This window comes from Capricornis sumatraensis, chromosome 9 (genome assembly GCF_032405125.1).
Source record: "Capricornis sumatraensis isolate serow.1 chromosome 9, serow.2, whole genome shotgun sequence".
In the NCBI taxonomy this organism is placed as follows: Eukaryota; Metazoa; Chordata; class Mammalia; order Artiodactyla; family Bovidae; genus Capricornis; species Capricornis sumatraensis.
Window position 1 is genome coordinate 11,560,217 of NC_091077.1, and position 25,117 is coordinate 11,585,333.

At 42.4% G+C, this 25,117-nt stretch overlaps 1 protein-coding gene and 1 non-coding gene across 2 annotated transcripts in view; both read left to right on the forward strand.

Annotated features, from left to right (window-relative positions):
• ADGRE3 (adhesion G protein-coupled receptor E3) overlaps positions 1–25,117 on the forward strand; it is a 67,871-nt gene that overhangs the window by 13,818 nt on the left and 28,936 nt on the right. The window contains exons 6-8 of the mRNA XM_068980116.1: positions 6,873–7,038; positions 11,006–11,122; positions 23,590–23,774. Coding sequence (XP_068836217.1) covers positions 6,873–7,038; positions 11,006–11,122; positions 23,590–23,774 — 468 coding nt within the window. The remainder of the gene's footprint in view (positions 1–6,872; positions 7,039–11,005; positions 11,123–23,589; positions 23,775–25,117) is intronic.
• Positions 311–382, forward strand: TRNAC-GCA (transfer RNA cysteine (anticodon GCA)). Its single transcript has one exon. It is a non-coding gene; the product is annotated as a tRNA-Cys (tRNA).

The window sequence follows — 25,117 nt, forward strand, 5'->3', positions numbered from 1 at the left end:
AATGAGATAATACATGTATAGTATTCAGCACAGTGCCGGGTCCAGAGTACACATTCCATCCATGTTATCTATTGTCATCTCCTCCAGACTGATGACATTTAAGTGGTGCGCTGTCACTCACTCACTAGACAGTGAGCTCTTGAGGAGGGGAATCAGACCAAGCCAGCCTTGGAAGTTCAACATCTGTTCACTGCAGTAATGAACAAATAATCGTGTTATCAAATGGGAACATTTCATTATAAAAGTCACTGTCAGGTTTCTCAAAAAATTAAACATAAAACTATCAGGTGACTCTACAATTATCTGAGCTTCCCTGGTGGCTCAGATGGTAAAGTGTCTGTCTGCAATGCAGGAGACCCAGGTTCGATCCCTGGCTCGGGAAGATCCTCTGGAGAAGGAAACGGCAGCCCACTCCAGTAGTCTTGCCTGGAAAATCCCATGGACAAAGGACCCTGGTGGGCTACAGTCCATGGGGTCGCATAGAGTCGGACACAACTGAGCGACTTCACTTTCTTTCACTTTCTACAATTCTACTTCTAAGAATATACCCAAGAGAATTGAAAGCTGGGACCCAAACATATACCTGGACAAAAGTAGAATTCAAAAAGATACATGCATCCCCATATTCACAGCAGAACTGTTCACAATAGCCAAGACATGGTAACAACCTAAATGTCCATCGACAGATGAAGAGATAAAGCAGATGTGGTACATGCATATGATGGAATATTACTAAGTCACTTTAGTCGTGTCCGACTCCGTGTGACTCAGTGGACTGTAGCCCGCCAGGCTCCTCTGTGCATGGGATTCTCCAGGCAAGAATACTGGAGTGGGTTGCCATGCCCTTCCTCCAGGGGATCTTCCCAACCCAGGGACTGAACCCACGTCTTTTATGTCTCCTGCATCAGTAAGCAGGTTCTTTACCACTAGCACCCCCTGGGAAGCCCCGTGGGGTATTATTCAGGCATAAAAAAGGTTGAAATAATGTCATTTGCAGCAACAGGGAGGAACCTCGAGATTATCATACTAAGTGAAGGAAGTCAGAAAGTGAAAGACAAATACCATATGATGTTGTGTATGTGAAATCTAAAATGTGACACAAATGACCTTAGTTACGAAACAGAAACAGGCTCACAGACACAGAGAACAGACTTGTATTGCCAAGGAGGGAGGGGGTCAGAGAGGATTGGATTGGGAGTTTGGGATCAGCAGATGTGAGCTGTTATATATAGAATACATAAACAACAAGGTCCTACTTATAGCGCACGGAGTGACAGTCAATGTCTCGTGGTAAACCATGATGAAAAAAATATGAAAACGTGCATATAAAACTGAAGCACTTTGCTGTACACCAGAAACTAATACAACACTGTAAATCAACTCTACTTCAATAAAATAATTTAAAAAAAAAAAAAAAAGAGGGAGAGCAGGGACCCAAATATGTACTTGCACAACTATGCTCTTGGCAGTCCTATTCACAATAGCCAAAAGACAGAAACAGCCCAAATGTCCACGAATTGATGACAGGATGAGTAAAATGTGGTATACCTATACAGTGGAATATTATTCAGCCATAAAAAATGAAGTTCTGATTCCCAGTACAATATGGATGAACCTCAAAAACATTATGCTCCGTGAAAGAAGTCAGACACAAAAGATTACACAGTATATGATTCCACTTACATAAAGTGTGCAGAATAGGCGAATCCAGGGAAACAGAAAGCAGATTTGTACTTTCCAGAGGCTGGGGGAGGGGAGAATGGGAAGCAATTGTTTAATGGGTTTCATTTGGAAATGATGGAAAGGTTTTGGAACTACATAGAGGTGATGGTTATACAACATCATGGACATTCTAAATTATTACTGACTTGTTATTGCCAAATTCAGACTTAAATTGAAGACAGTAGGGAAAACCACTAGACCATTCAGGTATGACCTAAATCAAATTCCTTATGATTATACAGTGGAAGTGAGAAATAGATTTAAGGGACTAGATCTGATAGATAGAGTGCCTGATGAACTATGGACAGAAGTTCGTGACATTGTACAGGAGACAGGGATCAAGACCATCCCCATGGAAAAGAAATGCAAAAAAGCAAAATGGCTGTCTGGGGAGGCCTTACAAATAGCTGTGAAAAGAAAAGAACTGAAAAGCCAAGGAGAAAAGGAAAGATATAAGCATCTGAATGCAGAGTTCCAAAGACTAGCAAGGAGAGATAAGAAAGCCTTCCTCAGCAATCAATGCAAAGAAATAGAGGAAAACAATAGAATGGGAAAGACTAGAAATCTCTTCAAGAAAATTAGAGATACCAAGGGAACATTTCATGCAAAGTTGGGCACAATAAAAGACAGACATGGTAGGGACCTAACAGAAGCAGAAGATATTAAGAAGAGGTGGCAAGAATACACAGAAGAACTGTACAAAAAAGATCTTCATGACCCAGATAATCACGATGGTGTGATTACTCACCTAGAGCCAGACATTCTGGAATGTGAACTCAAGTGGGCCTTAGAAAGCATCACTATGAACAAAGCTAGTGGAGGTGATGGAATTCAAGTGGAGCTATTTCAAATTCTGAAAGATGATGCTGTGAAAGTGCTGCACTCAATATGCCAGCAAATTTGGAAAACTCAGCAGTGGAAAAGGTCAGTTTTCATTCCAATCCCAAAGAAAGGCAATGCCAAAGAATGCTCAAACTACCGCACAATTGTACTCATCTCACATGCTAGTAAAGTAATGCTCAAAATTCTCCAAGCCAGGCTTCAGCAATACATGAACCATGAACTTCCTGATGTTCAAGCTGGTTTTAGAAAAGGCAGAGGAACCAGAGATCAAATTGCCAACATCTGCTGGATCATGGAAAAAGCAAGAGAGTTCCAGAAAAACATCTATTTCTGCTTTATGGACTATACCAAAACCTTTGACTGTGTGGATCACAATAAACTGTGGAAAATTCTGAAAGAGATGGGAATACCAGACCACCTGACCTGCCTCTTGAGAAATCTATATGCAGGTCAGGAAGCAGCAGTTAGAACTGGACATGGAGCAACAGACTGGTTCCAAATAGGAAAAGGAGTATGTCAAGGCTGTATATTGTCACCCTATTTATTTAACTTCTATGCAGAGTACATCATGAGAATCGCTGGGCTGGAAGAAGCACAAGCTGGAATCAAGATTGCCGGGAGAAATATCAATAAGCTCAGATATGCAGATGACACCACCCATATGGCAGAAAGTGAAGAGGAACTAAAAAGCCTCTTGATGAAAGTGAAAGAGGAGAGTAAAAAAGTTGGCCTAAAGCTCAACATTCAGAAAACGAAGATCATGGCATCTGGTTCCATCACTTCATGGGAAATAGAATGGGAAATAGTGGAAACAGTGTCAGACTTTATTTTTTTGGGCTCCAAAATCACTGCAGATGGTGACTGCAGCCATGAAATTAAAAGATGCTTACTTCTTGGAAGAAAAGTTATGACCAACCTAGATAGCATATTGAAAAGCAGAGACATTACTTTGCCAACAAAGGTCCGTCTAGTCAAGGCTATGGTTTTTCCAGTAGTCATGTACAGATGTGAGAGTTGGACTGTGAAGAAGGCTGAGCGCCAAAGAATTGATGCTTTTGAACTGTAGTGTTGGAGAAGACTCTTGAGAGTCCCTTGGACTGCAAGGAGATCCAACCAGTCCATTCTAAAGGAGATCAGTCCTTGGTGTTCTTTGGAAGGACTGATGCTGAAGCTGCAACTCCAGTATTTTGGCCACCTCATGTGAAGAGTTGACTCTCTGGAAAAGACTCTGTTGCTGGGGGGGATTGAGGGCAGGAGACGGGGACGACTGAGGATGAGATGGCTGGATGGCATCACCGACCTGATGGACGTGAGTTTGGGTGAACTCTGGGAGTTGGTGATGGACAGGGAGGCCTGATGTGCTGCAGTTAATGGGGTCACAAAGAGTGGGACACGACTGAGCAACTGAACTGAACTAATACTTTAAAAGGGTGAGGAACTTCCCTGGTGGTCCAGTGGTTAGGACTCCATGCTTCCAACTGCAGGGGATGTGGCTTTGATGCCTGGTTGGAGAACTAAGATTCCACATGTCATGCGGCAAAAAAAAAAAAGAACCTACTTTTAAAAGGATGTATTTTGTTACGTGAATTTCACTTCGAAAAAACAAAATGCTTTGCCAAAAAAAGACAGGTACAAAGTCATCATGTTAGATCAGACACTAAAACAGCAATTCTGATGACCCAATACATTGGCACCTACTCTGTACAAATGAGTTTAAACCAAGAAGACTTCTGCTGCCATGTAGAAGAGAGAGAGGCATTTTACATCAGGTGTGGCTGAGGAGGGGGGCTGCCCTTTCACTAGAAAACTCAGCTCAGAATTTCCACCAACACTGGTTAGACTGAAAGAGTAGACCATAAAAAAGGCTTATTTGAACCTGATTCTGAAAGTCCCTGCAACCCTTACATATTACTCTGCTTATAACTCTTTGGCATGATAGTTTCCTATTAAAAATATCCATTTAACCCATGAACACTTACTGAGCCCCTGCTATTCACCAAAGGGGTTTCCCAGGTGGCACAGTGGTAAAGAATCTGCCTGCAATGCAGGAGAGACAGGAGATGCTGGTTCAATCCCTGGGTCAGGAAAATCCCCTGGAGGAGGACATGGCAACCCACTGTAATATTCTTGCCTGGAGAATCCCACGGACAGAGGAGCCTGGTGGGCCATAGTCCATAGGGTCGCAAAGAGTCAGAAACGACTGAAGCCACGTAGCACTATTCATCAAGGACTGTCCCAATGGGACTTACTGTCTAGTACTTTGTGTGCTGTGCTCAGTCATTCAGTCGTGTCTGACTCTTTGCAACCCCATGGACGGTAGCCTTCCAGGCTCCTCAGTCCATGGGGATTCTCCAGGCAAGAACACTGGAGTGGGTTGCCATTCCCTCCTCCAGGGGATCTTCCCAACCCAGGGATCGAACCCAGGTCTCCCACATTACAGGCAGATTGTTTACCGGCTGAACCACTAGGGAAGCCTATGAATACAGGAGAGGGTAGTCAATCTTCTCAAGGGGCTCTTCCCCACCCAGGAATCAAACTGTGGTCTCCTGCATTGCAGGCAGATTCTTTACCACCCGAGCTACCAGGAAAGCCCCCTAGTACCTTAACATACCACAAATCCTTTAGAAGCTTGTTACAGTGCAGGTTTGGATTCAGAATATGTGGACTGGGACCTAAGAGTCTGAATTCCTAATAAGCTCCCATCTGATGCTGATACTGCTTGTCTGAGGACTATACTTTGAGTAAAATCATGTAGAGATCAACATAAAAATAATTTTTCAAATCACATATGCTACAATTTCTATTGAAGCACAGTTTTTTTTAATTAGAGTGTAATTGCTTTACAATGTTGTGTTAGTTTCTGCTGTCCAACAGCGTAAATCAGCTATGAGTATATGTATACCTCCTCCCTCTTGAGCTTCCCTCATACGGCCCCCATCCAACCCCTCTAGGTCATCAGAGGGCACCAAGCTGAGTTCCCTGTGCTACACAGCAGCTTCCCACTAGCCATCTATTTCACACAGGGTAGTGTACATATATCAGTGATACTCTCTCAATTTGACGTATTGTTGTTTTACTGTTTCAGATGTACAGCAAAGTGATTCAGTTACGTATAATCTTTTCCAGATTTTTTTCATTATAAATTATTACAAGATATGGGAATAGACATTCCTGTGCTATACCATAGGTCTCTGTTGTTTATCTATTTTATATATAGTAATGTGTATCTGTTAATCCCAAATTCCTAATTAATCCCTCCCTGCCCTTTCTCTCTATGGTAACCATGAATTTGTTTTCTATAACAACAGTTTTAAAATTTCACCTTGACCCTTCAGTCTTCTTCAGCCACTGGCCCATCTTTTTTGCTATTCCTCATAGAACCACTATACTGTATGGCTGAAATTAATATAATATTGTAAACCAACTATATTTCAGTAAATCAGTAAGATAAATAGATAGATAAAATGAGTTTAATATAGCTTTTAAAAAACAATACATTTCTAGATACAAAAAGGCCAGTTAGAGTTCCTTCTGAGCTATGATACTACTAAACGATTTCTCAGCTTTGGCCCTACTGACATTTGAGACTGGGTCGTTCTTTGCTGTAGGGCTGTCACATCCATTATAGGACGCTGAGTAACATCTCTGGCCTAATTATCAGTAGAAATAGCACTCCGCAGTGGTGACAATCCAAACGTCTTCCCATCTGGGGAATGAAAATTGCCCCCAGTTGAGAACCACTGGTCTATTTCTAAAAATTTTATCACTTCCCTGTTGGTAAAAGATGCTCTTAATAACTAACACTTATATGATGTTTGAGCTTCCCTGGTGGCTCAGTTGTAAAGAATCTGCCTGCAGTGCTAGAGACCCAGGTCCAATCCCTGGGTCAGGAAGATCCCCTGGAGAAGAAATGGAAACCCACTCCAGTATTCTTGCTTGGAGAATCCCATGGACAGAGGATCCTTATGCACTACAGTTCATGGGTCACAAAGAGTCAGACACAAATGAGCGACTAACACTTCTACGGTGTTTACCAGGCTAACACTGTTCTAAAAATAAAGTCTCTTCATTAATTTAATCTTCCCCCAAACTTTATGGGGTCTTAGTACCATCCTCATCCTAAATGGAGAACCTGAAGCACAGAGTGACTGAGTGACTTTCCCAAGGTTGCACAGCCAGTGAGAGGTGGAGTCAGTATGTGAACCAGTCGTCTGACCCCACCGCCTTCTTTCTTGGGTTTTCTTCTGACCCTTGGGATGTGGGACCTATCGTTTGGGTTGTTTTTTTAATTCTTTCTCTCTTCAAAGATGCAACGGATTATTGAGGATATCGAGTCTCTTCTCACCAATAAGACTGTATTGGAAGAGAAGAGAAACGTCACAGCCATTCTCCAGACAGTGGAATCAGATGTTCTAAACACTGCCTTGAAAGCACCAGACCAGGAAATCCAGAAAGTCCAAAAGAGCACTATGGGTAAGAAGACAGTAAGACCTGAGACACACAGGGGGGTGGTTACTAACTGGGGTCCACATCAAGCAATGAGAGAAGTAAATAAGGACTGTGTTTGTCCATTTATACAGCTTCCCAGGTGGCGCTAGTGGTAAAGAACCCGCCTGCCAATGCAGGAGACATAGACACATGGGTTCAATCCCTGAGTCGAGAAGATCCCCTGGAGGGGCGTATGGCAACCCACTCCAATATTCTTGCCTGGAGAATCCCCATGGATAGAGGAGCCTGGGGGGCTACAGTCCTTAGGGTCACCAAGAGTCGGACATGACCGAAATGACTGAACACACACGAACACATCCATTTATATAAAAGTCTAGAAAATGCAAACTAATCTCCAGTGACTCAGAGGGTAGAGCCAGTGAAGGGATGGAAAAGGGATGTGAGAAAATCTGGATACATTGTTGGTGGTGACAGAAATGTTGTCTACCTTGACTGTGATGGTGGTTTGACAGAGGTACACACTCGATGAAACCCATCCAATTGTACACGTTAATATGTGAGATTTGCTGTACATCAGTTACCCCTGCATAGAGCTATTTTTAAAAATTGCCAATGGGGGAATTCCCTGGCAGTCCAGTGGTCAGGACTTGGCACTTTCACTGCTGAGGTCTGAGCAGGTCCAGGAACTAATATTCCACAGGCCTCCTGGTGTGACCAAAAAAATTTTTTAATAAAAATAATGTTTTGCTGTTGTTCAGTCACTCAGTCATGTCCCACTCTTTGCAACCCCATGGACACCAGCATGCCAGGCTTCCCTGTCCTTCACCGTCTCCCAGAGCTTGCTCAAACTCATGTCCATTGAGTCGGTAATGAAATCCGTTGAACCATCTCATCCTCTGTCGACTCCTTCTCCTGCCTTCAAATCTTTCCCAGCCTCTGGGTCTTTTCTTATGAGTCAGCTCTTTGAATCAGGTGACCAAAATATTTGAGCTTCAGCTTCAGCATCAGTCCTTCCAATGAATATTCAGGATTGATTTCCTTTAGGACTGATTGGTTTGATCTCCTTGCAGTCTAAGGGACTCTTGAGAGTCTTCTCCAACACCAATTCTTCACCAACATCAATTCTTCGGCAATCAACTTTCTTTAAGGTCCATGCTCACATCTATACATGACTACTAGAAAAGCCACAGCTTTGACTAGGTGGACCTTTGTTGGCAAAATAATGTCTCTGCTTTTTAATATGCTGTCTAGATTTGTCATAGCTTTTTTTCCAAGGAGCAAGCGTCTTCTAATTTCATGGCTGCAGTCACCATCTGCAGTGATTTTGGAGCCCAAGAAAATTAAGTCTGTCACTGTTTCTATTGTTTCCCCATCTATTTGCCATGAAGGGATGGAACTGGCATGCTGCAATCCATGGGGTCGCAAAGAGTCAGACACAATTGAGCAACTGAACTGAACTGAACTGAACTGAACTGATGGGACTGGATGCCATGATCTTCGTTTTTTGAATGCTGAGTTTTAAGCCAGTGTTTTCACTCTCCTCTTTCACTTTCATCAAGAGGCTGTTTAGTTCCTCTTCACTTTCTGCCATAAGGGTAGTGTCATCTGCATATCTGAAGTTATTGATATTTCTCCCAGCAATCATGATTCCAGTTTGTGCTTCTTCCAGCCCAGCATTTCTCATGAGGTACTCTGCATATAAGTTAAATAAGCAGGGTGACAATATACAGCCTTGACGTACTTCTTTCCCGATTTGGAACCAGTCAGTTTTTCCATGTCCAGTTCTAACCGTTGCTTCTTGACCTGCATACAGGTTTCTCAGGGGACAGGTCAGGTGGTCTGGTATTCCCATACCTGTCTTACATATTCATTATATATCCATGTGCTGCAGATATGTCAGTTAGCTTGACTGCAGTAATCATTTAACTATATATATGTGTGTGTGTGTGTGTGTGTGTGTGTGTGTCAGACACAACTGAGCAACTGAGCACACACACACATGCACACATGTGTCAAGTCTTCACATTGTACACCTTAAATATATTTAACTTTTGTTTTTGAAAATAAGAAATAAAATACCATAGCAAAGCCAGGTATTAAATTTTTAATTAGGAAAAAACACATACACAAAACTAAACTGAGACCAGCCAAATCTGCCCACAATTCAGTGTTCCAATCCAATACCCATGATGGTACATGTCTGATGAAGAGACATATATTTGTTATGTATGTTACACTTACATTGCTTGCCAAACTTGCTTTCTCACTCATTACGTGACTAACATCTTTCCATGTACGTCATATATATCATTAGCTATGTTATTGTCTTCAATGGTTTATATAGTTGCATTGTACATATAATTTATTTACACAATAATTTATTTCCCTATTCTGAGAAATGTGGGTAGTTACAAAACAACCCTGTGACAAAGACCATTAAAGGTTCATCTGTATCTATTCATTAAATGTTTTCTTAGGATAAATTCATAGAAGAGGAATTGTTAGACCAAAAGGAAGAAAGCATTCTATGAACTTTTGATACATATCACTATATTGGCCTCCAGAAATGCTGTTTACTGTGCTTTTTATTAATATTCAGCTCAGAGCTGCTAATGTGCTTGTGTATGCCTAACTAATCATTTCGTTTTACCAACTTTCATGATAAAATACTTCATAAAAATAATCAATTTTTATAGTTTTTAATAAGATAAAATCCAGTGCCTAAACTTCTCAGGAAACCAGAATCTGGACACTTTTATTTAAAATTAAACCACATTCCAAGTAATTCTTATATTTTCTGATTTGGCCAATTCCTAATTGATTTTTTGGTTTGGTTTTGTTTTTGGCCAAGCCAGGAGTCATGTGGAATGTTAGTTCCCTGAACCAGGGGTCAAACCTGCAGCCCCTGCATTGGAAGGGCACAGTCTTAACCACTGGACTACCAGGGAAGTCCCCTTCATTGTTTAATCAATGATATAAAGTACCCTTTCCTCAGTGAGCTTTCATCACCTCACCTATAAAACGAGATAGTAATGCTGCACTCAACGCACTTAGAACCAAGGCTGGTAATTGCCATAACTTCCCGCTCTCTATAATTGCTTCCTTTAACTTTTTTAATACACTCAAAAGGAGACATAATAAGACCACTGCACACCTCATCTACCTTCAATAATTTCCAACTCATGACCAGTCTCAAATATTTTCATGAACTTATTGTTTGTTATTCTGTGACTTCATTTTTATTGGAAGCATGGTTCCCCATTATAAAGACAAACCATAAGTTACTCAACCAATTTCTTCTCAAACTTTAGGTCATTTCTCATTTTCCCCTTTATCATCTTTACCGCCATGGACTTTCTCGTAGCTAATTCTGCCCTCTTGGTCATTATTGTTTTTCAAGAATAAATTCCTAGAAACAGAATCGTTGCTTCCAAGACAATGTGCTAAAGAATGTTAGTTAAGAATATGGTTTCAGGGGACATTCTTGATAGTCCAGTGGTTAAGACTTCACCTTCCAATGCATGGGGTGTGACTTCAATCCCCGGTCAGGAGACTAATATACCACATGCCTCTCAGCCAAAAAAACAAAAACATAAAAAACAGAATCAAGATTGTAATAAATTCAATAAAGAATTTTAAAATGGTCCACAGTAAAAAAAGAAGTCTTTAAAAAAAGAACACAGGACTCAGTCAGTTCCTACTCTTCGCCACCCCCATGGAGCCTGCCAGGCTCCTCTGTCATGAGATATTTTCTTAGCAAGTATACAGGAGTTAGAGTCCTACTTAAATTCTGAATTTCCGTTTGCTCTTCTGAAAGGTCCTTCATTGTGTTACATGAGGCTGCTATAAGATGGCAATGTATCAATGTAAGGCTCTTTAGCCCAGTGCCTGGCACATTCTAGACACTCAGTAAAGTTAAGCTATTCGTGTAACTATGCACATTTTTTAAACTTATAATAATGGTAAGTTTGCCCTTTGTTTTTCTTACCAGCTGTTGAAACTCGAGTTGTTACAGACAACTGCTCCAAGGGAGTCATCTTCAGCTTGAATGCCCAAGTGAACTCCATGGAAATCCATTGCAATGATGTCATCCAGGGAAACACACAAGGTACGTGGGGTGGCTGCTTTCAGAATCCCTAAGACATGCAGAGCAGCATCACTGTGTAAGTAGTGAGGAGACTGTCCCCAGTAGGCTCCTCTCTAATGGGTCTGTTACCCTGATGTTACTGAACCCAAGTCCGGCTACTCTCTGCTCAAAAGTCATTAAAGAGGCTAGGTTAGTGGAAAGGAAAGTTTGCTTTATTTTGGATGCTAGTGACCAGGGAGGAGGGTCACTAGCATCCAAACCTGTCCAAAGGCCAACAGCCCCCACCCCAACAACCAGGGGGCTAGAGCTTTTATAGACAGAGAGAGGGGGCTACGTGCAGAAACAGCAGAGTAGCTCAGGCAGTCATCTCGAAATTGGTCGCTGGTGGTCAGTTCTAAGCACAGTTAGTCTTGGTTCCAGGGTTGGTTTGTCCCCATTTCCTGGAGGCCAGTTCTTGGAAATGCGACAGTTTATGTCGTGGCTACAGTCTGGTAATCATGTAGTTAATTTCTCCACATGGTGGAGGTCTCTACCTATAAGACAGCTCAAAGAATATGGCTCAGAATATTACCTATAGCCCTTGAGAAGGAACTAAAGGTCCTTGACTTTGCTACCTGACTAAACTATTATCATTTGATCTCCTTTAACTATTTTCCTTTGTTTCTTTATGTTCTCACTTCTCTGATTAAACTAACTTTTGGCTAAAGTTTATCCACAGACAAAAGGTAGGCTGAGGACTTGGAGAACAAGGACTATAGGATAGGGTTCTACTCCGTTTCACTAAGATTGTGCCATTTGAGTCTTTCCTTAAAAAAATTTTTTTGTAATAACAAAAAAGACATCTTCCTACCTAAAATGGAGGTTTTTTGTTCTTTAGCATGAAAGAGAGACTTCTTTGTAATTTAGGGGCTTTTCTATCTGGTTCTCAGTTTGAGTTCCTTAGAAGCACTGCATGGATAAGTGTAAGGGGAACAAGTGTGACGATTTTATATGGGGGATGATCTCAGAAAGAATCAGTAAGTGTATCAATCAGGATTCTCCAGAGAAACAGAACCAATAGGCTGTGTATATGTAGAGAAAGAGAAACAGAGATAGAGAGACATGGGCAGGGACAGAGAGAGATTTAAGAATTTAACTCATGCGATTGTGGAGGGCAACAAATCTAAAATCTAGCCAGCAGGCTGAAAGACCCAGGAAAAAGCTGTTGCTGCCTGAGTCCAAACGCAGTCTCTTCCTAGGGGGGAGTCAGCCTTTTTCTTAACACCTTCCACTGATTAGATGAGGCCCACCAACATTAGGAACTGCAATCTGCTTTATTCAAAATTTACTGATTGAAGTGTTAATCTCATCTAAAAATACCCTCACAGCAATATCCAGACTGGTCTTTGACCAAATATCTGGGTCCTAAGGCCTATCCAAGTTGACACACAAAATTAATCATCCCAACAGGGAAAACAGGAAGTGAGACAAGGAAGAGAGGGCAGCCCATACAGGGATTATTACGTTAGCGAGCAGGTTACTGCTGGTAGTGACTGGGGTTCAATCCCACTGAGTTACCCCATTCAAAGAGAGGTAGCTAGAGGACTTCCCTGGCGGTCCAGTGGTTAAGATTCTGTGCTTCCAGGGCAGGGGGCAGGGGTTCAGTCCCTAGTCAGGGAACTAAGATCCCACATGCCACTCAACATGGTAAAAAAAAATTTTTTTTTAATAATAAAGGGGACTTCCCTGGTGGCCCAGTGGCTAAGACTCTGCACTCCTAATGCAGGAGACCTGGGTTCGATACCTAGTCAGGGAGCTAGATCTCACATGCTGCAATGAAAATCCCGAATTCCAAAACTAAAGTAATAATAACAGTTAGGGAGTGGGAGCTGAGCTGAGCTCTTTTTCCACTTGCTCTGATCCATCACTGGTTAAGAGCCCTCCTGGAGGTTGTAGGCACAAGTGAACTTCAAGGCTCTTCCAGCCTGCCCTGTGTGCAGATCAAACATGTTCACTCCAGGGAAAGCTCCCAGACAGAGTCGCAGCTGCTTGCAGTGGAATCCATCAGCATGTTAAAAAAAAAAAAAAAAACAGAAGTGCCAAAGGAATAAAGCTAGGGTGCCTACAGCATCTGCTACAGCCTGTGTAGAGAGAGAAATTGTTACTATTAACTGTCCCAGCATTGCCAGACTGTCTGATTTTTCAAGAGAAACCAAAATTTGGGTTGTCTGCATGAACACCTCCAGTATTTTTTTTCATTTGGCAGGAAGACTTCTGTTATAACTGCCATATGTTACAATTGCTGTAGCACAATAAATGAGGGTCTTAAAATCCAATTACATGAATGTGGGGTCTGTACAGACAGCTGGTCTGTGCTATCACCCAAAGTTCCAAAGAAAAGATGATAAAACGCAGACAACTAAGCACATGCTGAACTGAGAAAGTCTCATGTGGCAATTAGTTTCTCACTTCCTCTCCTCCCCCAAGATAAGACCTTGAATCTGCCTTCACTGGAAGATGGGCCAGGAGGAGGATGGAAGCCAAATTCCAACCATGTGACTTCATGCTTGCATGCTCACCAGGTTCCCCCATTACAGTGTGGTGAGGGAGCCTGAAAGCTTCCAAACATATCTGCAATCCAGTTTGTTCCTTGGTCACATTGTGGGGTACGAGGAATTAGGAAGTCAACAATTTTTTTTTATTTTTTATCAGGATATAATTGCTTTACAATATTGGGTTAATCTCTGCTGTCCAACATCATGAACCAGCTGTATACACACACCCCCTCCCTCTGGAGCCTCCCTCCTGCCACCCCGCATCCAAGCCCTCTCGGTCATCACAGAGCATTGAGCTGAGCTCCCTGAACTGTACAGCAGCTTCCCACTAGTTATACATATGGTGATGTATATGCTTCGATGCTATTCTCTCAATTTGTCCCATCCTCTCCTTCACTCTGTGTTCACACGTCTATTCTCTATGTCTGTGCCTCTATTCCTGTCCTGCAAAACGGTTCATCTGTACCATTTTTCTAGACTTCATACATATGCTTTAATATGCAATATCTCTTTTTCTCTTTCTGACTTACCTCACTCTGTATGGCAGGCTCTAGTTTCATCTACAAAGAGGTACGACCTCACACGGGTCAGAATGGCCATAATCAAAAAATCTACAAACAACAGATACTGGAGAGGGTGTGGAGAAAAGGAAACTCTCTTACACTGTTGGTGGGAATGTAAATTGGTACAGACACTCTGGAGAACAGTACGGAGGTGCCTTAAAAAAACTAAACATAGAACTGCCATATGACCCAGCAATTCCATGACTGGACATACACACTGAGAATACCATAACTGAATATATGAATTTGAGGAGAACAGAGCTCAGTCCATAACAACTGTCTAGGCTGAATTGTTTACATGAACTGCAGACCTCATAATGTGAAGGCACGTGCCTCGGGGAGCACTTGCATAGACATGCCCGTGCATTCGTGCATGCTCAGTGACCCTATAGACTGCAGCCCACAAGTCTCCTCTGTCCATGGAAATTCCTAGGCAAGAATACTGGAGTGGGTTGCCATTTCCTCCTCCAGGGGATCTTCCCGGCCCAGGATTAAAATCTGCGTCTCCTGCATTGGCAGGCAGATTATTTACCATTGAGCCACCAGGGAAGCACCATTTACATGCGCAGTAGCAGACTATTTATTTTTCCCTAATGACCCTTGCAGTCTCATCTTGAAGCATTGCCCTGGCTGTCCCTCTGTCAGTAATGTTAACCAACACTCCACAGGGTGGACTTTTATTCTTTCAATCCAGCTCAACTTTTTCCTCCTCCATGAAGCCTCCCGGGCCTGCTTCCATCACAGCACTAGAGTCAGGCTTTCCCTCGCCTGTGCTCCGCCAGCACTTTGAACCTACCTTATCCCGGCATCTAATGTGTTAACATCTGTTCATCGACATGTCCCCTCCCCCACCTCGCCCTCCCCTCCACCACCACCATAGCTTCAGGGTGAAAACCGTGAATTCTTTCTCTGGGCAGTCCTTTACCAGCAGAGAATCTGAGAACAGAATTGGTCATCGAATTAAATCCACATCTAGGTTGAGGACTGAACATTCCTAAAGAGAGAAAAGAACACATTGATGGGTTCATGACGAACTCATAAAGGGACATTTTTCTGTCCCTCAGGTTCTGTCTTGGACTGGATCATTCTTCATTGTAGGGAGTCATCCTGTGCCCCGTAGGATGTTGAACACCATCCCTGGCCTTAGACTAGACGTCTATAGCAGTTCCCCAGTTGTGACAACCAAAAATTCCTCCAGACACCACCCAGTGTCAGCTGAGGTGAGAGGGCAGGATAGCCTGCAGTTGAGAACCTCCGGTCTAAAGCAACCTTGTAATTTATCTCCAAAAGGTGGATAATTTTAATACCAGAAGGGATCCTATTAAGTTACACTGTGACACCAAGTATTAACTGGGACTGTCACAGGTAACCCAAGACATAGAATCACATGATTCCTCTCCCTATAAACTATCTCAGAGAGCAAACCTGGCAACAAAGGTCAACCTTGGAAACCTCATTAGCCATTCTTTTCTTTTCTACATGTGATTTGCTCTTACACCAGAATATTTCAGCTCAAAAACAAGCAATTTCCGAGCATCAGATCAGGTAGACTGATCACCTGCTGATGCCTTCCAACAACCCACAGCTGTTTCTTTCTGATGAACAGAAACTGCCATCAACTCAGAGAAGCAGAAGTGAATCTCCTACTTCTCATCCCTCGAGAGAAGCCAGAAAAATCTGGTTAGAGACACCTGCTAGGGGATTTATCCCAGTAGGATGAACCACACAGCTTGTTTCTTATTGTTCAGTCGCTAAATTGTGCTCTTTGTGACTCCCATGGACTGTAGCCCGCCAGGCTCCTCTGTCCATGGGATTTCCCAGGCACGTATACTGGAGTGGGTTGTCATCTCCTCCTCCAGAAGATCTTCCTGGACCAGGGATCGAACCCGTGTCTCCTGCATTGGCAGGTGAATTCTCTGAGCCACCTGGGGACCACACAGCTAGTATGTGGCAAAGATGGAGTTTGAATCCAGAAACATGGTTCTTATCTCTAGGTCCTTAACCACTCATTAGATATGACCTCTTTGTCATGTGGACTTCTCAGCAGCTACAATAGTGAATTCTTATTGATGTGGGAATACTGACATCTTGTTAACATCTTATCACATATGAGCATATACATATACATATAGTTGATATATAGTATATGTGTGTATATACATTCTATATCTTATGTGTGTATATACATAAGCTGTGCTGTGTGCTTAGTTGCTCAGTCATGTCTGACTCTGCAACCCCATGGGCTGTAGCCCTCCAGACTCTTCTGTCCATGGGGATTCTCCAGGCAAGAATACTGGAGTGGGTTGCCATGCCCTCCTCCAGGGAATCTTTCCAACCCAGGGATCGAACCCAGGTCTCCTGCATTGCAGGGGGATTCTTTACCAGCTAAGCTACCAGAGAAGCCCATGTTATATGCTAGGCTGTCATAAAATACCAGACTGGTGGCTTAAACAACAGAATTTTATTTTCCCCCAGTTGTAGAGGCTAGGGATAAAAGATGAAGATGTTGGCAAGGTTGGTCTCTCCGGAGGCCTCTCTCCTTGGCCATCTTCACACAATGTCCTCATATGGCCTTTCCTCTGGGGGCACATGTCCCTAGTCTGTCTTCTTGTGTCCAAATTTCCTTTTATACGGACACCAGGCAGACTGGATAAGGCCCACCCTAACAGTCGCATTTTAATTTCATCACCTCTTTGAAAGCCTTATCTTCGAATACAGTCACGTTAGGAAGTACCATTAAGACTTCAACACATGAATTTTGGGGAGGAACACAACTTGGCCCATAACACTATTGATATACAAAATGTCCACTACATATAAGTCTTCAAGGTGGGAACCTGCATTCCATCAACATCAGGCCTGAGCGCAACTGCAGCGTGCCCTCCAACTCCTGTTGCTGAAGATCCTTCAGCTCCATCATCTCACTTCCTCTCCCTCCTCCAGTCAGTAACTTGTCTCGCCTGTTCACTAGATGCCAGCCCCTGCATGTCAGCTATTGTACTGTTCTACTCTACTTTTCAAGGTACTGTACTGTAAGATTTCAAATGTTTCTTTTATTTTCTTTGTCTGTTTTTTATGTATTGTTCATGTGAAAAGTTTTAGAGACTTATTACAGTATGATGCAGCCGATCATGTTAGTTGGGTATCTTGGCTAATCTTGTTGGACTTAGGAACAAATTGGACTTGCAAAATTTATAATTTAGTAATAAAATTATAAATGTATAATATAAACATATCATGTGCATATATATTTTTAGCCTATCAAACTGTGTTAAATTATGCCATTCCCTTGCTTAAAACCCTCCAGTAGTTTTCCCACTGGCTTAAAATAAAAGCAAAATTCTCCCCAAGGCCCTACAAGATCAACCCCAAAATGCCCTCACTTCCTCCCACTGTCCCCCTCACTCATTCGCAGCCATACTGGCCTCCTTGCTGATTCCTGAGCAGGTGGGCACAGTCACATCTCTGGGGGGTTTTCCTCTGCTATTTTCTCCTCCTAGAGCACTCTCCTCTCAGATATCTTCCTTCCTTCCACCCTGCTATCTGAAAACTGTCTAAAATAGCACCCTCCACCTCTTGCTGTCCCCTGGCATAAGTGCTAAGTCGCTTCAATCGCGTCTGACTCTTTGCAACCCCGTAGACTGTAGCCCACCAGGCTCCTCTGTCCATGGGATTTTCCAGGCAAGAATAATGGAGTGGATTGCCATGTCCCCCTCCAGGGGATCTTCCTGACCCAGGGATCAAACCCACATCTCCTGCACTGGCAGGAAGCTTCTTTACCACTAGGGCCACCTGAGAAGCTCCACTGTCCCCTACTTCACTTAATTTTCTCCATAGAATTGAGCACTAATCCTATATCAGAGCAAGGTGTCTTTGATATATACTTTTGTTGAGTGGGCTCCCAACACTTGGAAATGAGTTGTCCAAGGAGACCTGTGCCTGGATAGCAAGAGACTCTATTGGAAAGTGGTCCCCAGGCAGAGAGCAGCAGGAAAACTGCTTTGCCACATGGCTCATAGTCTCAGGGTTTATGGTAATGCGATTAGTTTCTAGGTTGTCTACGGTCAGTCATCATCCTTGGCCCATAGTCTGAGTCAGGGTCCTTCCTGGTGGCCCGAGCATCTCAGCCAAGACGGATTCCATTGCAAAGGATTCTGGGAGGATGGTTGTCTCCTCCCTCTTTTGGCCCCTCCCAAATTCTCCCAGTTAGTTTTTGGGTGGCAGTACCAAGTTCCTCATTGGGACCTCCTGTTGTGAGACAACTCACCCAAGTGGTTATCATCATGCCTGGCCAAGGTGGGCGGCTTTAGGCAATGATTATCTAACACCTTTATTTGCTTGTTTATGTTTGTTTCCTGTACCAGAAAGTAAGATCAATAGGAAGAGAAATTCAGGCTATTTTGTCCCCCACTGTATCCCCAGAATAATGTCTGGAGACAGTAGGCACTAAAGAAAAAAAAAGGTGGATAAATAGATAGATAGAGGGCTTCCCTGATGGTTCAGCAGGTAAAGAATCTGCCTGCAATGCAGGGGACGCAGGTTCAATCCCAGGGTGGGGAAGAGCCCCTGGAGGAGGAAATGGCAACCCACTCCAATATTCTTGCCTGGGAAATCCCACGGACAGAGCAGCCTGGTGGGTTACAGTCCATAGGGCTGCAAAGAGTTGGATACAACAGAGCAAGTAAGCACATAGGTAATGATTTCTGTACGTTATCTATATCTGGTTTATACTATATAATATGTACCAGTTCAGTTCAGTCGCTCGGTCATATCCAACTCTTTGAAACCCCGTGGACTGCACAGCACACCAGACTTCCCCGTCCATCACTAACTCCCAGAGCTTGCTCAAATTCATGTTCATTGAGTCAGTGATGCCATCCAACCATCTCATTCTCTGTCATCCCCTTCTCCTCCTATAACTTTATTTTTTATATATCTATAATATATATGGAAAAGAAATAATTAGATTTCTATCTAAAGAGACAGAAATACTTGTACCAACTACAAATGGATTTCCTTGGGTCCAGCCTCAACATTTTGTTTCATGCAAAAGAAACACAAAACCAGTTCTAAAGGTCTTGCAAAACAAGTTAGTCATTACTGAAGTCTTCAAGAGACAACAGGGGAAGTGGAATGATATCACACAAGTCTTACCCAATTTCCTTTTATAGCTGTCCTTTAGTCTCCAAGAGGGATTGGTTCCTGGACCCTTCACACATGAAAATCCACGAATGCTCATGTCCCTATACAAAATGATTTATCAATAGTATTTGATATAGATGTGCATATAACCTTATGCACGTGCTCCCTTATATTTTAAATCATCTCTAGATTACTTATAATACCTAATACAATGCAAAAGCTAAGAAAACAGCTGCAGATGCAAAGCAAATTCAAGTTTTGCCTTCTGAGAGTTTCTCGAATTTTTTAATGTTTATTTATTTATTTGGCTGCACCGGATCTTAGTCGCAGCATGTGGGATCTAATTCCCTGACCAGGGATTGAACCTGGGCCCCCTGCCTTGGCAGTGCAGAGTCTTAGCACCTGAACCACCAAGGAAGTCCCTGGGATTTTTAAAAATATTTTCAATCCAAGGTTCATAGAATCTGTGGATACAGAACCTGCAGATGTAGAGGGTTAATTTTACTTTCGTTTTCCTCTTTATGACTGACCCAGTCTCTTTCCTCTCTTCCTCCTGCAAAATTCCACCTGCCTCTTCTCTACCCCTCCCTCCCAATTTTTATACTGTTCATGGAGTTCTCTGGGCAAGAATACTGGAGTGGATTGCCATTTCCTCCTCCATATAATGGAGATAGTGGAGGACAGAGGAGCCTGGCATGCTGCAGTCCATGGGGTCACAAAGAGTCAGGCAGCACTTAGCGACTGAAAAACAACAATAACACAACTTTTTTTTAATTGAAATGTAATTGCTTTACAGTATTGCATTGGTTTCTACCAAATAGCAACAGGAATCAACCATCAGTTCAGTTCAGTCGCTCAGTCATGTCCGACTCTTTGCGACCCCATTAACTGCAGCACGCCAGGCCTCCCTGTCCATCACCAACTCCTGGAGTTCACTCAGATTCACGTCCATTGAGTCAGTGATGCCATCCAGCCATCTCATCCTCTGTCATCCCCTTCTCCTCCTGACCCCAATCCCTCCCAGCATCAGAGTCTTTTCCAGTGAGTCAACTCTTCACATGAGGGGGCCAGAGTACTGGAGTTTCAGCTTTAGCATCATTCCTTCCAAAGAAATCCCAGGGCTGATCTCCTTCAGAATGGACTGGTTGGATCTCCTTGCAGTCCAAGGGACTCTCAAGAGCCTTCTCCAACACCACAGTTCAAAAGCATCAATTCTTCGGAGCTCAGCTTTCTTCACAGTCCAACTCTCACATCCATACATGACCACAGGAAAAACCATAGCCTTGACTAGACGGACCTTAGTCGGCAAAGTAATGTCTCTGCTTTTCAATATGCTATCTAGATTGGTCATAACTTTTCTTCCAAGGAGTAAGTGTCTTTTAATTTCATGGCTGCAGTCACCATCTGCAGTGATTTTGGAGCCAAAAAAATAAAGTCAGCCACTGTTTCCATTTTCCCCATCTATTTCCCATGAAGTGATGGGACCGGATGCCATGATCTTCGTTTTCTGAATGTTGAACTTTAAGCCAACATTTTCACTCTCCACTTTCACTTTCATCAAGAGGCTTTTTAGTTCCTCCTCACTTTCTGCCCTAAGGGTGGTGTCATCTGCATATCTGCGGTTATTGATATTTCTCCTGGCAATCTTGGACAGCCCAGCTTTTATGTCCTTTTCTCCTAAGGGTAGATTCATGTCCTTTCTCATGTAAATCAGCTTAGCCTCTCTTAGTTTTTCTAGTTTCTCTTGTCCCTCCAGTCTTACCCTATTCAATACAACAAAGGAATCAGGTCCAGAAATACTTTGTATGCCTCAGAATATGAGAAGAGACACTGAAAATCTTTTATTTTGACACTCATATGTGTGAGTAAGTGTGCCTATGTGCGTGTATATGTTTGTGTTTTTGTGTGTGTATGTGTATACATCTATATACCATTTTCAACTAGATAAATAATGAAAAGGTAAATACCATTTTCAAATATAAACAAAGGTACATCAAAGATCCTATGAACTCATGGGACGTCCATGGTGGTCCAGTGATTAAGACTTCGCCTTCCAATGCAGGGGGTGCAGATTCCATACCTGGTCTGTGACCTGAGATCCCACGTGCCTTGGCATGGCCAAAAGACCAAAACATAAAAAACAGAAGCAATATTGTAACAAATTCAATAAAGGCTTTTTCAAAATCATGAAAAAGATTACATCAGCTCATAAATTGATGAGGGAATCTATGAAATGTTAAGACATGCTCAGAGGCAATTCAAAGAGCAGATACATATGTACACAAACATATTTCTATATAAATCAGTCACAAATTCTGAAATGATAAGCTAACTGATGCAAAAACTGGTTAGTACTCTATAGGATGATACTATAATGCAATGTTCAGAATTATATTCTCTATAACAGAAAACTACACATCTACCAGACAAAATGCATCTCTGTCTAGGGAAAGAACCATTTCCACTACTGTCAAGTTTCTACATGTTATCTTCTATGGCTACAGAGTTGTGAAATTGCTTGGCAATAGAAAGTCCGTAAAAGGTGAATCGCAACGCCCCATAGAATCAGATAATCCTTGATACTCAGCTCTCCATAGAAGGAAACTCGGTCACATTGTTACTGAATCCAGGCTCGCTCTGCTTACCACACAACCAGCCAATAAATTTGAGAGACGAGGTGTTGAGGCAAGGAAAATGACTTTATTTGAAAGCTGGTTTATTGAGAAAATGGCACACTAATGTCTCAAAATAACTATCAGGGTCTAGATTCAGGTTCTTTTATAGAATAGAGATGTGGGGTGGGGGGTAAGGAAGCAAAGTAGAAAGCCCATTGCGTGTGTGTGTGTGTGTGTGTGTGTGTGTGCACGTGCTCAGTGCAGGCTCCTCTCTCCATGGGATTTCCCAGGCAAGAACACCAGAGTGGGTTGCCATTTCCTCCTTCAGGGAATCTTCGCAACCCAGGGATCAAAGTAACATCTCCAGCATTGCAGGCAGAGTCTTTTACCGCTGAGCCATCAGGGAAGCCCTAAAAAGTCCCTTAATCTTGCAAATATCTCCTGGAGGATGTATTAATTTCTTCCTTCCTGTAGCCATCCACAGGTGCACAGGGTCTTGAACAAAGACACTTTAATATTCAGGCGGTAGGGCAGGGTTCCCTGAGGCAGGCCATTATGCACAAGCAGTGAACACAAGCAACAGGAAGCAAAGGTTAAAGTAACAGATCCAACCTGGAGTCAGAACTGGCTATTCTTTGCAACATTATCTTTTGTCCATTAACAAATCTTGAACATGAGGTGTATTTGGATGCAGATATTTATACCTAGAAAAAAACATCCAGAACTTAAACAGCAGTTATCTCTAGGTGTGTATTTTTATAAAAATTTCACTTTCTTTTTTGTCCTTTTCTCGTCAAAATTGCATCATTTACGTGTACAAAAAATAAATTGTGGCATTGTTGCAGAAACCAGTACTCGAAAAACCAAGCACCACACTCAGAGAGTTGGAAAGCTCAGGTTTATTAGGCTGGCAGGCCCAGAGGAGTTAACACTCCAAGCTCTGAGCCCCGAACAAAGGGATTACAAAGTGTTTATAGACAGACTATAGTGGGCAACACTAGCTGTTAATAGGCTGGTTAAAACCAAGGGGTTTTGTGCGCTTGAAACAGTAGTCACGATGGGGAGGGGGATGCCTGACCTGGACAGGCATGATTAAGCAGGTTTTCAGGGGCTGGGTGACTGCAAAGAGCAGGTCAAGGGTGAGTGAGATAAACTCCAGTTCCTAGTATTGCCTGTCCCCACTTTCTGAGACTATGTGACCTATGTGACCTACGTGCCCTAGACTTTGCAAGAGGCAAGCTGAGTTACAGAGGCAGAAGGAGCAGGAGGTTATGTAAAAATTTAACTATTCCTCTTAAGCATAACATATAATGTGATGCTCGACATCACATTAATTGACTTCAACAAACTAAATATATATGTATTACTATGACTAAGAGCTTTCCTGGTGGCTCAGTGGTAAAGAACCCACCTATAATACACGAGACACAGGTTCAATCCCTGGGTCAGGAAGATCCCCTGGAGAAGGAAATGGCAACCCACTTCAGTATTCTTGCCTGGGAAATCCCGTGGACAGAGGAGCCTGGTGGGCTACAGTCCATGGGGTCACAAAAAGTCAGACACAAATGAGCAACTGAGCCTGTACCACGAGCGTATATCTGTCGATCCCAATCTCCATGATTCTGTCTCCTCAGGAGCTAGTGCAGTTGCCTTTATTTCATACTCTTCTCTTGGAAACATCATAAATGCAACTTTTTTTGAAGACATGAATGAGAAAGATCAAGTTTACCTGAACTCACAGGTAGTGAGTGCTGCTATTGGACCCAAAAAGAACACACCTCTCTCCCAGCCTGTGATTCTAAGTTTTCAGCACATGAAGGTGGGTCAAAGCTGCAATTTGTACTTGCTTGGGTTTCATGGATGTTAGACCAAACGATTTGCATATACTCCCTGTCAGTGGTTCTGGACCTGCATTGTCCAGTATCATAACCAGGAGCCAACTAGCTGTTGAGCATTTGAAGTATGTGAGTCTGAATTGAGATTTTTGAAGGGTTAGCATTTCCAGATTTAGAATTCGTATTTCCAGACTTGGAAGACTTTGTAAGAAAAACAATGTGTTAAGCATCTCAATAATTTTATAGTGATTACATATATTGATTTATATTGACACATTAAATGACATCATTTTGAATATGCATGCATGCATGCTAAGTCACTTCAGTCATGTCTCACTGTTTGTGACACTATGGACTATAGCCTTCCAAGCTCCTCTGTCGATGGGACTCTCCAGGCAAGAATACTGGAGCGGGTTGCCATGCCCTGCAGGGGATCTTCCCGACCCAGGCATCGAATCTGCTTCTCGTTTGTCTCCTGCATTGGCAGGCAGGTTCTTTATCACTGGTGACACCTGGGAAGCCCTATTTTGAATACAGAGAGCTAAATAAAATAGGTTCCTAAAATTGATTTGATCTGTTTCTTTTCCTTTTTTAATGTGGTAGAAAATTTCAAATTGTTAATACATAAGTGATTTACATGATATTTCTCTTCGGCAGCGTCATTTTAGTACATGGAATTATTTTAGTTGTAGGTTCCTCCTACATCTGTGAAATCTGAATTGAGACATAGTATTTATTCTTGCATAGACACGTGGAATTAATTACTAAGACTGCATAATTCAATTAGAAGGAAAATTTTTATATAATCCATTGCCTTCTCGCATTCTCTGCCCAAACTCTTAAAGGCAGGTTTCCAACTCTGTTTAGAAAGTAAGAGTTGAAAGAAATGCTGCCATCGTTTCACAACATAGATGAACCTTGAGGGCACTATGGCTAAGTGGAGTAAGTCAGACAGAGAAAGACAAATACCAAATGATCTCATCTATACGTGAAATCTGAGAAAACCAAGCTCACAGAAACAAAGGACAGATTGGTGGTTGCCAGGGATGACAGGTGGGGAAAACAGGTAACCATGATCAGAGGTTACAAGCTTCCAGTTATAGATGAATGAGTTCTGGGGATGTGATGGAGAGAATGATGACTCCAGTTTAACAATACTGTATTGTATATTTGAAAGTTGCTGAGAGAGTAGCTTTTAAAAGTTCTCACCACAAAATGCAAATTGTAATTATGTGAAGTGATGGACATTAACTACCTTATTGCAATAACCATTTTGCAATAGATACATATATCAATCATCACATTGTATACCTTAAACTTACACAAT